General features: G+C 35.5%; 1 protein-coding gene across 2 annotated transcripts in view; it reads right to left on the bottom strand.

Annotated features, from left to right (window-relative positions):
* BTAF1 (B-TFIID TATA-box binding protein associated factor 1) overlaps positions 1 to 18,570 on the bottom strand; it is an 89,317-nt gene that overhangs the window by 52,020 nt on the left and 18,727 nt on the right. The window contains exons 3-12 of one of the 2 annotated variants that reach the window (XM_081554484.1): positions 17,954 to 18,068; positions 16,122 to 16,268; positions 8,736 to 8,899; positions 5,944 to 6,080; positions 4,242 to 4,371; positions 3,920 to 3,988; positions 2,840 to 2,929; positions 1,844 to 1,939; positions 1,537 to 1,713; positions 406 to 546 (exon numbers count right to left, since the gene is read on the bottom strand). In XM_081554484.1, the coding sequence (XP_081410610.1) occupies positions 406 to 546; positions 1,537 to 1,713; positions 1,844 to 1,939; positions 2,840 to 2,929; positions 3,920 to 3,988; positions 4,242 to 4,371; positions 5,944 to 6,080; positions 8,736 to 8,899; positions 16,122 to 16,268; positions 17,954 to 18,068 (1,266 nt within the window). Of the gene's footprint in view, positions 1 to 405; positions 547 to 1,536; positions 1,714 to 1,843; positions 1,940 to 2,839; positions 2,930 to 3,919; positions 3,989 to 4,241; positions 4,372 to 5,940; positions 6,081 to 8,735; positions 8,900 to 16,121; positions 16,269 to 17,953; positions 18,069 to 18,570 lie in introns of both variants that reach the window. The other variant, XM_081554474.1, reaches the window with a different exon arrangement.

Raw genomic sequence — 18,570 nt, forward strand, 5'->3', positions numbered from 1 at the left:
CGAACTACCCTCAAATACACATGATATTGTTTTAATAATAGAAATCAGATGGACCTTAAAAGAGGTATTTCAAAAATGAAAACATAATAAAAAACCAAAAGTCAAAATCAAACTCTAAACAAGCAAAAATCTCATATGCCTAAAAACCAGGAATTAAATGAACAAGGAATGGTTGCTTTCTTTTTAAGGAAGTTCTCTACATCTTCTGTACGTGAAAGGGAAAGATAAAAAGACACAATTCACTCTTCCCAAGAATATATATATATCAAGATACTATGCACTAGAGGGCTGTCATAAGAAAAATGGAGAATGTCAAAAAAAAAAAAAAAACCTCAATGTTTTTTCTAACATGCTACACAACAAATGTAAAAAGGCTCTACAGGAAGAAAATGCAAAAATACTTACTTTTTGTGTCTGAAGATACACAAGGCTTTCTACCACAGGTACTAATGATGCTGCAGCAACAGCTCTGACATCATCATCAAGATCCTGGAGTCCTTCAATTATTCTAGTTAAAACTTTAGGCAATAAAGTATTAATTACATCCTATAAAAGAGTACACCAAGATAGATTAATTTCTATAGTACCAGTGATGTGCTTAAAAATCTTTTATTAAATTAACATACAAAAGTATAAATTCCAATATTTATTTTAAAAGAATCATGTAAACAGAAATGAAAAACAGTGTCATTAGATGCCTATGTAATTAATCTCACTTGAGAAAGAACATAACAGTATTAATACTTCATTATTCAATGTGACTTGAAACATCAGAACATGTTTTCAAGGCAGGAGCATGAATTCCTAGTGTGAATACACATACATATATACTCCTGTGCTAGAACCTGAACTTCTATTTCTCATTCAATACCACGGACAACCAAAGGGAATATGCTGCTGCTAAGTCGCTTCAGTCATGTCCGACTCTGTGCGACCCATAGACGGCAGCCCACCAGGCTCCGCCGTCCCTGGGATTCTCCAGGCAAGAATACTGGAGTGGGTTGCCATTTCCTTCTCCAGTGCATGAAAGGGAAAAGTGAAAGTGAAGTCGCTCAGTCCTGTCCGACTCTTAGCGACCCCATGGACTGTGGCCTACCAGGCTCCTCCGTCCATGGGATTTTCCAGGCAAGAGTACTGGAGTGGGGTGCCATTGCCTTCTCCGAAAGGGAATATGAGAGAAGAGTAAAAAGAAAGCCATCTCTTCCTGCTTCTCATTACTCCAAATTACCCTCTTTTCAATTGCCCCAATAGAGTCAGCCCCCACAGGCTACTCCTATGATCGTACACTAGAAATGTCACCGAGAATTGGTCTTGCTATGAAACAGAAACAGGTTTCCAAGCATAATTCTCTTTTAATTCTTACGTACATTCTTATTAGCATCACTGGTCTCTATGATACTACCTCAAGACGGCAAATCTTAAAGGACTGACTTATCTGTAACACCAAGAATCTAAAGCCATTTCATTTAATTAATGAGAATAAACTAAGAGGGGAAAAAACTCTCCTATACTTGCTTCAAAAACTGAAGTGTTTACCTGACGAACTGCCAAAGCATACTTTATTCCTAGCAGACCACCATGTCTAACTTCCCACTGTTCTTGTGTAAGTAATTTAAGCAGCACATCCACAGTCTTATGAACTCCTGTTTCATTCATGTGTTTTAACACCACACCTAATGTTTGAGCACAAGTTTCACGAACTGGTGCCACAACCTAAAAATGAGAAAGCAAGAAAATTCACATTTGCAAAAAATACACACACACACACACACACACACACACATATATATATTTTAAGAATTTGAAATCTGATTGGGTAAAGCCTCCCTTAGGAGATACTTACTTCATCAGAAACAAAGTCTCCAAATCTGTCTAAAGCAAACACACAAAGGAGTCTAATAACCAAGTCTTCCAACCACTCTTGATGCTGTTGAATCATCTGTTAAAATAATCACTTTTTAATAACATATTAAAACATATTAGGTCCAAAAACTAAAACTAAACTATTACAGCAAACTAAAACAAAACACTGGGACAGATTATTTTAGCTGTAGGAACAATAATCAAACTATGGAGTAGTCCCAATTACTATCTTCAATATTAACCTCATCTTCTTTGATGATTATTTAGATATACTGTACCAAAATCTATAAAATTTATGAATTCTATTATTTTACTTGCACTCCCAGAGAAATTGAGAAACCACTTAAGGTTACTGTAATGTCAACTACATGCAGTTTGGCTCAGTCGTCTCCGACTGTTTGCGACCCCGTGGACTGCAGCACGCCAGGCTTCCCTGTCCATCACCAACTCCCAGAGCTTGATCAAACTCATGTCCATTGAGCCGAAGATGCCATCCAACCATCTCATCCTCTGTCGTCCCCTTCTCCTCCTGCCTTCAGTCTTTCCCAGCATCAGGGTCTTTTCCAATGAGTCAGTTCTTCGCATCAGTTGGCCAAAGTATCTGTTATCTAGCCTGTTACTAGTGTCTCCATGTTACACCAGTCACATTGCTTACTGACCTTTAAACTGTACTCTCATTCATCTTAATCTACATTCCAATCCATTACACCCTGCTCAAATGTGAGTGCTTCTACATACTTTTCCACTCAATATTTCTGAACATATCTTTCCCCTGAACTCATTCTTTCTCTATCTATAATAGAAATAAACCTCTTCCTAACTTTTTAACCTTTTTCCTTATGTTCACCCTTCCGTATTTCTTACTATTCACCTCTCATTTCTATCTCATGGCACATGCTCTGTTACTTTCCTGTCTGAGAAAGAGGATATCTACTGAAATCTGATGATAATTTTGATTTACTACACTTATACTTACCTCTTCTAAAGTGCTATCTCCCATTTTACCACCACTTTTCCCATGAGCTTTAAGGATTTCCCTAAGTCCAGTGCCTGCACCATGTCGAACCTAAAAAGAACCAAGAAGCAAATATTGGAGGTTAAATGCTTAAGAAACAGTGTTTAGCTTTTCTTCAATATGAAAAAGGGATACTAGATTTTTAAGAAATTGGAACAAACTGAGTGGGACTTCACAAGAATGTGTTTTTCTACTATTATCCAAGAAGAATTATATATATTTATCTCACAAGTTGGATTATATGGATTTTATTTTTTAAAAAGGCAAAAAATAGCTATTCTGAATTCTTTCTGAGATACTAAACTGATTGGCTGTCACTCCTCTCTACTTGCATTCAGCATTATCCACAGCAAAGGAGAGAAAAGAAGCATCATATAATATCCTTTATAGTCCAAACACCAATATTTTAGAAATAAATACATCAAAACTAAGTTCCAAAGCCACCAGTGTTAAACATCAAAGGAAGACAATTTAAATAAAATGTCTCATGACTAATACTTCATTGTAGCCCTGAAGCCTTCTGCAATGTCATCTGGAAGGGAGGAAACATGCCACTGACACTGCCCCCGCTTATTAAAGACCCCATTTGAGTTAAAACTTGAATAGCTTTGAACAGAAGTACATCTGGGAGCAGAATGCTAAAGGTAAAGCTAAAGCTAAAAGGTATTCCAAAACAGTGTTTAAAATTACCCAGAGACAAAAGAATCTTTTGAGATTACCAACCCTCAATTTCAACCAGAAGAACTTCTCTTTCATCTCTTCTATATATTGAGACCTGTTCAAGATCTTCTTTGAAGAACTATTTCTGAGGCTAAGCTACCACTTGAAAACTACTGGTCTTAATCAAAACTGTCCACTTCCAAAGGAAATTTTTACTGTCTGAGAGAGATATGCAACTCTTTATGAAGCGACCTGACCAGTGGTTCTGAGAGGGACATCGGGGAAAAATAAGGACTCTGACAAGACATATTATGATTGATATGGTTCCTATCATTAGCAAAGAAAACAGAGTTGAGAGAAATTGTAATGAAGAAATCCTACCTCCCAGGAGGGATTAAAAAGGTCATTGCAAAGTTCTTCACAAAAGCTTTCCAAAGGCCATTCATTTGTCTGAATAAGAAAGACTAAATTAATATTAATTTAAAAGATCTATTTAATGCTAATAATTTAAGTGTACTTATCTGTAGGACTAATAATAGTCAGACTTTTAAATAATCAAAAAATTTTACTAACAAAAAGTACTTAGATTTTTAATAACAAAATTTCTCTCAATTAACAGATTATTATATACCATCTACTAACACATTAGTATGAAAAAATTATAAATGATTTCAAAGGATGCTTCAGGGTATTTCAGTAGTACCTCTTCAATTAAGGGAGAACTGTCTGGAATATTATCAATCAGAACTTTGGAATCAACTGCAGACTGATTAATAACAACATTTGGTATCTTTCGTCTCTTTTCTTCTGGTTCCCCATCAGTGCTATCATTGCTTTAAAAAAAAAAAAAAAAAGGTCACTATTTATTTAAAAGAAGTGAATACAGAACACTGTGAACCACAATGAATGTAAGAAAGTAAAGACAGTTTACCCACAGAGCTCTTTCCTACAATAGGATTAGGTAAATAAGCCTGGATTATTACCCACTATTTGGCTTAGCCCTCAGCCAAAGGAACAAATGATGTAATATGGTGACAGTTCTCACCTTACAAAAGTAGCAGTCTTGTAGCCCTCAGGCCATCTCTCTGAATTCACTCTCTAATACTCTTCTGTCTACTAATCCCAGCCATACAACCTTTCTGTTTCTTGAATATTACATGATTCAGGTATTTATACTTTTTCCCTTTACCTGGAATGCACTCCCCTTGGAAGATCTTCAATCCTCATTCAGAGCTCGTAATTATTATGAAAAAAATTTGCATATATGGATCTTCCTGGGGAAGTTGTCCTAGTCTCTAGTAATAGTAAATATGCTCTCTGACAATTGAGGGAAACAATCCAAACGGTACTCCACAGCTAAAAGCAATGTCATCAAAATGTTTTTGGAAATCAAGCAGACCAAGATTTAAGTTAACCAACATCACTATTTTAAATAAGCAAAAAAATTGATCATTATTAGAGAAATGTATATCAAAACTACAATGAGGTATCACCTCACACCAGTCAGAATGGCCATCATCAAAAAAGTCTACAAACGATAAATGTTGGAGATGATATGGAGAAAAGGGAACCTCCTTGCACTGTTGGTGGGAATGTAAATTGATACAGCCACTGAGGAGAACAGTATGGAGATTTCTTAAAAAGTTAGGAATAAACTACCATATGGCCAGCAATCTCACTACTGGGCAAATACGCTGAGAAAATCACAGTTCAAAAATACACATGTACTCCAATGTTCACTGTAGTACTATTTACAAAAGCCAGGATATGGAAGCAACCTAGATGTCTATTGACAGATGAATGTAAAGAAGTTGTTGCATATATATATGCACACATACAATGGAATATTACTCAGCCATAAAAAGGGACAAATCTGAGTCAGTTGTAGTAAGGTGGATGAACCTAGAGCATATTATGCAGAGTGAAGTAAGTCAGAAAGAGAAAAACAAGTATCATATATTAATGCATATATACAGAATCTAGAAAAATCATACTGATAAACTTACTTGCAGGGAAGGAATGGAGATACAGATGTAGAGAACAGATTTATGGACTCAGCGGGGTAAAGGGAGGGGGGAAACAAACTGAGAAAGTAGCACTGACATATTTACACTACCACATGTAAAACAGCTAGTGGGAAGCTGCTATATAACATGGGGAGCCTAGTCTGGCACTCTGTGACGACCTAGAGGGGTGGGATGGGGGTGAGGCGGGAGGTAGGCTCAAGAAAGAGGGGGGACACACACACACACACACACACAGAGTTATGACTGATTCACACTGTTGTATGGCAGAAAAACAACACAATATTGTAAAGCAATTATCTTCCAATTAAAAAACATTTAATTAAATAAAATGGTATAACAATAAATAAATATATAAATGAGCAAAAAAAGGATTACTACCTCTTCTCATTCGTTTCCACTGCATCCCTGGATCTCTGTTTTGCAAATAATTTGGCCATTCTTTTAGCTTTGTTCTTTTGTCTATTGCTCATTCCTGTTCGAAACTCTGAGTCAATCAGTTCAGCAGCCTGGAGAGTCTAAAAGAATAAAAGAATGTGCAGTTTGAACTTCTGAAGTTAAAATATATACCCACAGTCTCAGCCTCAGAAGAGGACTAAAGTCTGTAAGTTTCACTATATACAAACTGACTACATTCTTCTTTGACAGATTCATGCTCTTCTGCTGTATAGCTGTACCATAATTTCACTCTCTTCTTCCTTCTTCCCTATTCTTCCAGTTGCCAGGAAAAGCTCATGTGTTTCCTTACTTTATGTCATAGATGTGGCAAAAATGTATGATCCTAACTCCAGTGAGGACTTTGAAGAGGTGAAACTTTAAAATAACCATAATATAATCTAAAAGTTGTAAGCACATTAGTCACTCAGTCGTGCCCGACTCTTTGTGACCCTGTGGACTGCAACCCACCAGGCTCCTCTATTGGTGAGATTTTCCAGGCAAAGATACTGGAGTGGTTTGCCATTTCCTTCTCCAGGGCATCTTCCCGACCCAGGATTGAACCCGGGTCTCTTGCACTGCAGGCAGATTCTTTACCAACTGAGCTACCAGGGAAGCCGTGATGTAAGCATAAAGAATGTCAATTTTTAAAAAAAATTATAATCACCTTCTACTGAAAAAATAAAAATAACTATAGCCATAAATAACTGGCTTCCCAGACGGCTCAGCAGGTAAGGATTCTGCAGCAATGCAGGAGACACGGGAGACCTGGGTTCAATCCCTGGGTTGGGAAGATCCCCTGGAGCAGGAAATGGCAACCCACTCCACTATTCTTGCCTGGAAAATTATATGGACAGAGGAGTCTGGCGGGCTACAGTCCAAGGAGTCACAAAGAGTCTGACACAACTAAGCATGAAGACCTGATAAGTAGCTGGTCTTTCTCTCTTAACCACTCACTGCATACGGCTTTTGCTCCTTATTCCATTCATAGGAGACATTAAGGCTGTGAATAAAAATGCTTTAATAGAAGCCTAAAAATCCTTCTGCCCTTAACTGATTTAAGATTCAACTGAAATGTACACTACCACAACCAGTCAGGGTCACTGGTGCGGGTGCCCTGCTATAGACTTGTCCAGGGACCACTAGCGTATGTACAAGGCAATGGAGCAGTGATGAAAACTACAACAATAAACCTCAGCAACTCTTCCCAAAGGTCCCTGACATCTAAAGCCAACCAAATTTGGATCCTGCCAAATTTGCTGCCGCCATCTCCTATCCAATTATTCTGTCCACAGCCTATTTTCTCTAATACACTTACCTATTAATTTCCCTACACAGTATCCAACACCACACTGTGATCACGTTTGTTTTCCTTTGTTTTATTCTATTTTTTTTTATTTATATCTTATGCTTCCGTTCATACTCCATCTTTCTGTTCCTTCATGTTTGTTATTATATTTTCTGCCTCTTTGTACTCTTCCCTCCAGAATCTGCCCTTTTTTCCTCCTTGTCTACAAAAGTCCCATCATCATCACACACTCCTCAATGCTAAAAAACTTACTTACAAATTCTAATGATTTAGAGGACAACTAGAATAAAGGCGAATAGAACCATTCTCCACTTAAGCAAAAGGAAAAGCCAAGAGAATGAGAAGACATGGGTCTCATGTAAAGCAAGCCAAGAAGTAAGAGCACTAAATCCCCTGAAAGGTAATATTTCACATGTATGTACATTCTTCTAAGGAGCAAGAGCCACAGCTTTTACTGGAGCTTATGAAGACTTTAATGTATAAAAAAAGAAGCACACAGGCATCCATTGGGAATTGGAAAAACAGAAACAGGAAAAATACAGAGCAAAATTATGGTACAGCCATATAAACAGAAAGAAGCTATCAAGAAACAATGTGATCAGTCTGTATATATGGATGGGCGTGGATGCATGCTCAGTCATGTCTGACTCTTTGTGATCCCATGGACTGCAGGCTGCCAGGCTCCTCTGTCTGTGGAATTTTCTAGGCAAGAATTCTGGAGTGGGTTGCCATTTTCTACTCCAGGGGATCTTCCTGATGCAGGGATCAAACCCATGTCTCCTGTGTCTCCTGCATTGGCAGATGAATTCTTTACCACTGTGTCACCTTGGAAGCCCGCACACACAGGCAGACGTGGCTTAAAAAGGACTTGTGCATACACAGAAAATTTCAGGAAAAAAAGGACAAATAATTTTAAAAGGGTTGCTGTGAGACACAAGGAAATGTGTGTCCATCATTTACCAGAAAGAAACTTACTTCATATTGTATGTCTTTTTGCACTGTTTGAAAGTTTTCACCATGTTTGCTACTTTCTCAAAAGAATCAGCTCTAAAGATTTATAGTATCAGCATATCTAACTATGATAGCCCTTACTATCTCCTACCCTCTGAAATATTTTTTTTCTTCACTGAAGAATAAAGGAAAGAGCAACTGGTGCAACTATGATTTCTCAACACCAATTTCTCCTGAAAGGTCCACCACAGCTTTTATCTAATAGCCTAGCATCTATGAGACAGGCAGACGCTACCTTCTACCTCTTCAGAATCTATCACTAGAAATTCAACTTATGGAGATAGTAAATTATGGTGACACTAAGCAACAATGAGCAGAAATAAGGAACGTGGTTTTTTTTTATTGCAATTGCATAGCAAAATAAAAGCAAATCCTCTGTATTATTACTTGCAGTCAGACAACCAAAGGTTTTACCTACAGGTTGTTTGTTTACAAGGGCTGCTGAAGTTGGGGTATAATCCAAATCTTCATCATTGAAGAGCTCTTCAGTGCTCATTCCAATGGCTTCTCCCATATTAAGGCCAAGTTTTTTCTGTAATAGCTTTCGTTGGCGTGCTATCCTCTCCTTAGGATCCACTTCACCTTTAAACAAAAAAGAAATATATTTTCTTCAAATCAGTTAAGAAGCTTTCTAACATATGAAGATCAAACTCGATTAAAGAAAATTTTTTTAACTATTAGAACACCTCTCCTGATAATAAAACAAACCACACCACTCACAATCTCTGAACATGTCATGAACTTTATTATGTAATAGAGTAAGTACTTTACTGAATCTTGGAAAATAGCGTTCTAGCTAACAAAAACACTCTAAGAGTAATATCACTCACTTATGTTACCCCACTGCCTTACTGTCAATTATCAAGTATATATAAAATGAGATCTATTTCTATGAAGATAAACCAATCTTATTATTTTATTGCTACTCTTTGTACATTCTCTGAAATATCTAACCACGCTTTAAAAAAATATATATAGACTCTATTTGACAGAAAAGATCTCAACAAATACATGCTTATTCCAAGTGTGGCCTTTGTAGTATTCTGAAATGACACAGTCCTCTATTTATTTAGTTATCTATTTGATAGCCCAAATAAAAGACAAAGGCATAAAAGTAGATTTGAATGTTCCAAGTAAAATCCCTCCATATTTCAGTAGAAAATAGATCAAAAGGTATCATTTTAAAAATAAAAATTTGGGCTTAAAATATTTAAGCAGCAAGATATGGTTCTATCATGATTAGCTTCCAATAATAGCTGGCTTAAGTTCTTTTGGACTACCCCTCCAAAGATAACAAATTCTAGCTAAAAAAAAAAGTAAACAACCACCCAAAGGCACTGGAAAGAGAACAAAAGTAGGCATATACTTGGAGGAGTTATTAGTGCCTGGAACAAAGCATAGCATTAAGTGACTTTCCCATTTTTGAACCTTTTTAGCCTGAAGGTAGACCCAGTCTATGGTATGTTGAGCAGTCATATCCTACATTTAAAAGTTGTGCAAAAACCCAGTATGTCTGGCTTGAAGAACTAGAGGAAAGAGTCAGGAACAGCATAACCATTGGAAAATAAGGAGAGAAAACCCAGAAAGGAGAGAACCAGAGAGAAAGCCAAATTTCTGGATGATCTCTGAAATACGCACGGACAGCATAGACTCCAAATAGTCCAAATAAAGCTAAAAATTGAATTGAGATTTGAATTGCTGCCCACCACAAATGAGACTGAGTTTGCAATTTGAGTTTCATCAAATTAAATACCTATTAAAACAAGCAAGCAAAAACAACCAAACTAAACCAAACAAATCAAAACACTCTCTGGAAGAATATAACAGAATCTAGCCTGCAGTATAAACATTTACAATGTGAGAAATACAATCCAAAATAACTGACATACAAAGAATCAAGAAAATGTAACCCATTCCAAAAGAAGGCCAGTTAACGGAGATCAACTCTTAGATAGCCCAGATGTTGGAATCGGAAGACAAAATTTTTAAGCAACTAATATAACAATATTCAATGTAAAGGAAGATACTGTCACAATAATGAGAAGATAGGATACCTCATTACAGAAACAGAAACTATTTTTAAAAACAGAATCATACACTTGAAAAGGGTGACTTATATGTGCAAAATATGCCAGTTTTTTTTTAAGTCTGGAACTAAACAATACTTGAAAATTTTAAATCAACAAATGTGCTTAACAACTTAAATTGAGATAACAGGACAAAGTATAAGTGAATTCAAAGGTAAAGCTATGCAAAGTCCCTTATCTAAAGAACAGGGAAGGGGAGGAAGATTTGAAGAGACAAATGACTTGAATATAAAATTAACAAAATAATTCTTACTAACAACATCAAAAGCAAAACGTAAAATTTATATTTTGAAAACTACAAAATATTGGTTTAAGAAATTAAAGATCTCAATAAATGGAAGAACATTCTATGTTCATGGATCAGAATACCTAATAGTAAGACAGTAATACTTCTCAAATTGATATACAGATTCAAAACAATTTCTGTCAAAATATCAGCTGGTTTTTTACAGACACTGACTGATCTTAAAATTCATACAGAAATGCAAGAGACCAAGAATATCCAAAATAATCCTGAAAAAGAACAACAAAGTTGGAGGTTCATACTTGTTGATTTTAAAAATTACCTCTAGATCAAGACAATGAAATATTGACACAGACATCAATCAATAATACTACATGTCTGCAGACAAGGGTGAAAAAACAATCCAATGGGGGAAAAAAAGAATCTTTTCAACAAATGGTGTTGAGACAACAGGATAGCCACATATAAAGAATGATATTGGGAACTTCCTTGGTGGTACAGTGCTTAAGAATCCACCTGCCAATGCAGGTGATACCAATTCGACCCCTGGCCCAGGAAGATTCCCATGCCACAGGGCAACTAAAGCTCGCAAGCCATATCTACTAAGCCTGTGTAATGCAACTACTAAAGTCCATGCACTAAGAGCCTGTGCTCTGCAACAAGTGAAGCCACCACAGTGAGAAGCCTGTGCACCACAACAAGGAGTAGCCCCCACTCACATCTAAAGAAAACCTCTGCCCAACAATGAAGACCCAGTGCAATCAAAGAAATAATAATTAACAACCAAAAAAAAAAAGCCTCAAAAAGAAAAAAAAAAGAATTGTTAGGCTCTTAACCCCACAAGGTACAAAAATAAGCTCAAAATAGATCAAATACCTAACAGAAAGAGTTCAACTATAAAACTCTTAGAGAAAACAAAAGGGTAAATGACCTCAGATTTGGCAGTAACTTCTAACATATGATATGAAAAAGCTTGAGAAACAAAAGGAAAAAGATAAACAGGATTTCATCAAAATTAAAAACTTTATGCTTCAAAGGTCAGGAAAGTGAAAAGATAATGCATAGAATGGGAGGAAATATCTGTCAATCATTTATTAGATAAGAGGTTTATATACAGAATATATAAAAAACTCTTATACCTCATTAATAAAAGAACAGATATCCCACTTAAAAATGGGCAAACAACATGAATAGACAACTCTCCAAAGAAGATATAGAAATGGTCAATAAACACATGAAAATATGTTCAACATCATTAGTCATCAGAAAAATGCAAATCAAAACTACAATGAGATATCACTTTATAGTCACTGGTATAGATACAGTCAAAATCAGTGAATAATAAGCAAACACTGGCAAGGATGTGGAGAAATTGGAACATTTGTATCCTGCTAGAGGAATGTGAAATGGTGAAGCCAGTTTGGAGAACAGTCTGGCAGTTTCTCAAATGGTAAAAGTTACCATAAGACCCAGCAAGTCCATTCTTAGGTATCTACATCAGTTCAGTTCAGTCACTCAGTCGTGTCCGACTCTTTGCATCGCCATAGACTGCAGCACACCAGGCTTCCCTGTCCATCATCACCCTCCCAGAGCCTGCTCAAACTCATGTCCATCGAGTTGGTGATGCCACCTAACCATCTCATCCTCTGTCGTCCCCTTCTCCTCCTGCCTTCCATCTTTCCCAGCAACGGTCTTTTCTAATGAATCAATTCTTCACATCAGGTGGCCAAAGTATTGGAGCTTCAGCTTCAACATCAGTCCTTCCAATGACTATTCAGGACTGATTTCCTCTAGGATGGACTGGTTGGATCTCCTTGCAGTTCAAGGGACTCTCAAGAGTCTTCTCCAACACCACAGTTCAAAAGCATCAATTGTTCAGTGCTCGGCTTTCTTTATGGTCCAACTCTCACCTCCATACGTGACCACTGGAAAAACCATAGCTTTGACTAGATGGACCTTCGTCACAAAGTAATATCTCTGTTTCTTAATATGCTGTCTAGGTTGGTCATAGCTTTTCTTCTAAGGAGCAAGCATCTTTTAATATCATGGCTGCAGTCACCATCTGCAGTGATTTTGGAGCCCAAGAAAATAGTCTTTCACTGTTTGCATTGTTTCCCCATCTATTTGCCATGAAATAGGACTGGATGCCATGATCTTAGTTTTTTTGAACACTGAGTTTTAAGCCAGCTTTTTCACTCTCCTCTTTCACTTTCATCAAGAGGCTCTTTAGTTCCTCTTCACTTTCTGCCATAAAGGTGGTGTTATCTGCATATCTGAGGTTATTGATATTTCTCCTGGCAATCTTGAGTTCAGCTTGTGCTTCATCCAGCTCAGCATTTCACATGATGTACTCTGCATACAAGTTAAATAAGCAGGGTGACGATATATAGCATTGACAATACTCCTTTCCCAATTTTACAACAATCCATTGTTCCATGTCCGGTTCTAACTATTGTTTCTTGACCTACATACAGATTTCTCAGGAGGCAGGTAAGGTGGTCTTGTATTCCCACCTCTTTAAGAATTTTCCAGTTTGTTGTGATCTGCACAATCAAAGGACCATGATGTCTACTAGTGTGGTAAGTATCCCTTAGAAGAAATTGAATAGCCCTCATCAACAAAAGGTATCTACATAGAAGAAATGAAAACATACATGTACAAAAATCTGTACATGAACATTTATTGTAGCATTACATAAAAGCCAAAAAGGTAGGAACAACCCAAATGTCTTCAAACAATGAATGAATATATAAAACGTTATATTCATACAATGGAATGTTATTCAGCCAGAAAATGAAATAATTTCATACCTATCAGTATGGCTGCTACCAAAAAAACAAAATAACAACAGTTGAAAAAGTTATGTGGAGAAACTGAAAACCTCATAGATTGTTGGTGAGAACGCAAAATGAAATAAGCACTATGGAGAACAGTATGGCAGTTCTAAAAAAAAAAAAGATCAAAAATAGAATTACCATATGATCCTATAATTTCACTTCTGGGCATAGACTCAAAAGAACTGGAAGCAGGAATTTGAATAGATATTTGCGTGTCTGTGTTCACAGCAGCATTATTCACAATAACCAAAAGGTAGAAGCAACCCAAGTGTCTAATGATGGATGGATAAACAAAATAGGTATAAACATACACTGGAATTTTATTCAGCATTCTTAAAAAGGAAAGAAATTTTTACACATACAATACAGATGAACATGAAAGGAGATTATGTTAAGTGAAAAAAGTCAGTCACAAAAGGATAAATACCGTAGATTTCACTCAGATGAAGTACCTCGAGTAGTCAAATTCAAAGACAGAAAGTAAAACAGTGATTGCTGGCGTGGGGCAGGGGGGTTGAGGGGAGAAAGGGATAGGAATTATTGTTTAATGGGTATAAAGTTTTATTCTGCAAGATGAAAACAGTTCTGGAGATTGGCTGCACAACAATATGAATATACTTAATACTACTGAGCTATACACTTAAAAATGATTAAGATGGTAAATTTTACATTATCTATATTTGATCAAAGTTAAAAAACAGATAAACCCTATAACAGTAATAAATACTATTTAAGAAAAAAAATCTAAACAGTACTAACATGTGTACTACAATATAGACAAACGTTGGAAAAATTCTGCTAAGTAAAAAAGAAGTCAGTCACAAAAGACTACATACGATTCCATTTATATGAAATGCCCATAATAGGCAAATCTATAGATAAAGGAAGTAAATTAATGGTTCCTTAGGGCTGGGAAGAAAAACGAGGGATGTAGGAGAATAGGAGTATGATAAAGGATATGGAGTTTCTTCCTGAGGTAGTGACAATGTTCTAAAATTAACTACACAAAACTGTAAATATACTAAAACTCACTGAACTATACACTTTTAAAATGAGTGATTTATGTGGTATGTAAATTATACCTCTCTATACTATAGCTATAGTAAAAAAAAAAAAATAATAATAATAAGGCTGCTCTACCCAGAGGGAAAAACACTAGGTATCCAACATGAAAACTTCTGGATCATAAATTCAGTACACTCACCAAGAGCTCCAAATCAGTCCTCTCATTTCAGGGAAAGTTCTATTGGGGAAAATAACCAACACAACTGCAAAGGAAGTAAGACTGGCACCTATGCTAATCATGTATGTGTCATTTATAAATATGTAGAGATCAACATAGATGAACAGACGTTTAAAGAAAACCTAATTAGAGGGTTTTAATGAGCACTCTTTGGCATGCTATGACTTATCAGCATTAAAAACTAAGTTCTAGGGTGGAAAAAACTGAATTCTAAAAAAACTGGGGATCCCAATCCTGCTTACATATCAGTCAACTATGGAGTTTTTTCTTTTAATATACAATTTCCCAGAACTCTCCACAGATGTATTAAATCAGCATCTTTAAGACACGACCCAAACACACTTTCTTTTTTAATGACAAAAGTCACACTGACTTTTTTCCCTAGATAAGGGCCAATAATCTCTCATGATGTTCCTGGGAACACTACTAAGATTGGTAAACTAATTTGTAAACTTAGAGATAACTTTTTTCAAATTGTAAAGTTTTTGAAGACTTTTACTTCCTTTATTTAAAAAAACTATGCTTTTCTGGAACTTAAGCAAATTCTCCTCTTTATTCTCTCCATAAATAACTACACTAGATTTTTCAATAGAAAGCATATTAGGCAAGAGGAAATGAGTATCTGACTTGTTTTTTTAAGATGAACAAACTGAAGATCATTTCATTAACCTAGCTAGTTAGATATGCTTTGACTAATGATTAATTAGCAACAAAACAAAACACTGTTCTGTTTTGGTTTAAGTCAAAAAAGCAATTTATTTACTTACAGAAATCCATTAAAAACATCAAGGTTTTTTCCACTCAAGGCATCAATCTTGAATGGCCAAAACATTTATTTTATATCCAGATGGATTCTGTAAGTTTAAAGATAATGGGACAATTACCTATCTAAGACTTATTTTTCATCTTTTGCTTTGGTCATTAGCATCAGTAGTCCAATTACTTAAATATTTAAAATATATGATAAAAAGAATTGTCATAGTCTCTTAAATTTCAAGAATTCTGAAAACATTACCACAATTTGTGCTAATCCTGGATTTTAAAATCTACTCAACTAAAGCTCTTCGGTACCGCTTTACAATTGCTATACTGAAATACTAAAATATTAACATGTATGCTGACATACTAATATCTATTAATGATGCATATATATATATGTGTATATAATATAGCACACATTCAATTCAGGGATGAAAACTATTCCTATTTGTTTTAGACAAAGTGCTGTTGGTCACCTTCCCTATGCCCCACACCTCAAACTGCAAACTTCGTGAATTTACACTTCACGGCATCTGTTAGGTTTTGTATGACTGATCACATAGCACACAAAGTAACAAACTGATTTGAACACATGTTTCAGACTTTTTTTCTACAGGACTGTAGAATAACATACCTGATTTTTCATCTTGTACTTCAAATTCTGCACCAGCAGATCCCAAAAGTGATGCCCCGTGTTGTAACAATCTACATATATCAAATCTGTCAAAATTCAATCGATCTGTAGTAGATGAGTCTTCCATAGCACTTTCTGAAGTAGTTTCTAGATGAGGATTAAAAACATTCAATTTGATTATACAGCTAAAGTGCAGAATGAAAGAAAATAGCATTACTTCAGGTGGGTGGGTAGTATTTTAAGAAAAGTAAAATGTGGAGGAAGTAGAAAAGTTATTGTAGATTTATTTATGATCAGCTCTTATTTATGAAAAAACTATTTAGCAGATGGCTCCCTTTCTACCAACTATCAGAATGTTAGTGGGTGTGTAACTTTTTGACTATACAAGCACAATATTACATGAAGAAATGCATCCCCATGTTGAAATATGTATATTAAAGATCATGTTATATGTTAAACAGTTGAAAGATGCCAAGGTAATTTATCACAGTGATAAACTGAAAGATAAACATATTCATATAAATTTTCATAAATAACACTAATGAGCATCATCACTCCCTATACCTAGGAATATCTAGGACATAAAGGAACTACTCAATCAATAGGACTCATTTCTCATAATATAAGCAAATTACAATCTCCTAGCAAACTGCTAAAATTAAATATCTGTCTGGGGCCTAAAATTATTTATAAAATGTTCTGTATTCCTCCCAAAAAGGTTATGCCATTATAAAATTTTATATATACTATAAATTGTTCACTGACAATTGTTTAGCTGGCATTTGCGTATAATTCTCTATAAACTAAAGTATAATTGCTGAACTGAAAGGGAACTGCTATGAATTTCTTGATGTTTTCTAATGATGACAAGTAACCTTACTATATATTTTAATGCTAGTGTAACTAATTTAAAGCTTTTTTGGGGGGGGTGGAATTCTCTGGCAGTCCAGTGGTTAAGACTCCATGTAGTCAATGCAATGGGCTTGGGTTCTATTCCTGGTGAGGGAGCTAAGATTTCATTAACCAAGTTGTGCTGAAGGAAAAAAAAAGTTTTGAAAAGAATTTAAGTCCCAGTATCTCTGTATACCAAAATAAGCAGGGGTAATAAGTTGGAAAGAAAATGGCTCTTTTCTAAAACAATTTGTAACTTCTTCTGGTTATGTATTTCTTATGATGAGAGAAGACAAACTAACACAATCCCTCAAAATAATAGGTGCAGCAAATTAAAGTAAAAATTTTAGATGAGTTAAGACAGGATAAAACTTGTATTACTAAAAGTGACTTGAAAATGAAATGCAGTTAACCATATTAAATTCTCACTTAATTAAAATGTGTAACTTAATAAATTTGTAAAAGCATACGTTCATTTCAAATGTCATATACAACAGGCAGTCAGAAAACAAGTAATTTCCACTAAAAGACATCTAAAAGGCATAAAAGGACTAAAGACTGACCTCTCCAAATATCCACACGTAATTGTGCTTATTAAATTTAGTAAACAACTACCCTATTCTCACAGCAACAAGAAAAATTTGACTGTTTTAACTATAAAATATTTATACTCAATTGATTTCTTTTTTTAGGACATAAATCCTTGAGGGAAGTAATAATCTCTGCAAATCAACTATATTGTAGAATTAATAATTTAAAATATATATGAGAAGAGATTGTCTAGTACAATTTTTAAAACATAGTGAAAAAGGACCTTGTTCAATTTTATTTCCCAAAAAGACTGCACCTAAAAGTATGAAAATTAAGCCTTTAAAAGTGGAATTACTAAAACATAAAATGTATAGTTCTTACTACAAACTACTTTTTCCTCTTAAAAGCACCTTGTTTGGTTCTTGGCACAGGATTCCATTCAGGTACATTTTTCACTATAGCTTCAACAGCTTGTCCTGCTGCAATCCGAGTATCCCAATTTGTACTCCTTAAATATATCAACACCTTAAAAAATTGTAAAATAAAAGTTACACACCAAAAAATATTGTTTGTTCAAACAGTCAAAAGAGAGGAACACAAATTTACTTATTAATTTCTAATTTTGCAGCTCTCAAATTTATACAAAACACTGTGGAATTATGAAAATCATTTATAAGATTTTCTATCAGTCACAAGAAATATCACTACACTTTAAAAAAAGGAAACGGGAAGGGGACTTCCTCTGTGATCCAGTGGTTAAGAATCCGCCTTCCAATGTAGGGGGATGCAGGTTCAATCCCTGGTTGGGGAACTAAGATCCCACATGCCATGGGGCAACTAAACCCTCGAGCCGCAACTATCGAGTCCCTGTGCCACAACTAGAGAGAAGCCTGAGCATTGCAACGAAAGATCCCAAATGCCACAACCAAGACCAGACACAGCCAAAAATAAATACAGGTAATTAACTTTTTAAAAAGGGAAACAAGAAACTTAATAAAAGAACGCTTGCTGCTAAGTCGCTTCAGTC

The sequence above is a fragment of the Giraffa tippelskirchi genome, chromosome 2 (assembly GCF_054371585.1).
Source record: "Giraffa tippelskirchi isolate mGirTip1 chromosome 2, T2T-mGirTip1v1.2.pri, whole genome shotgun sequence".
Classification (NCBI taxonomy): domain Eukaryota; kingdom Metazoa; phylum Chordata; class Mammalia; order Artiodactyla; family Giraffidae; genus Giraffa; species Giraffa tippelskirchi.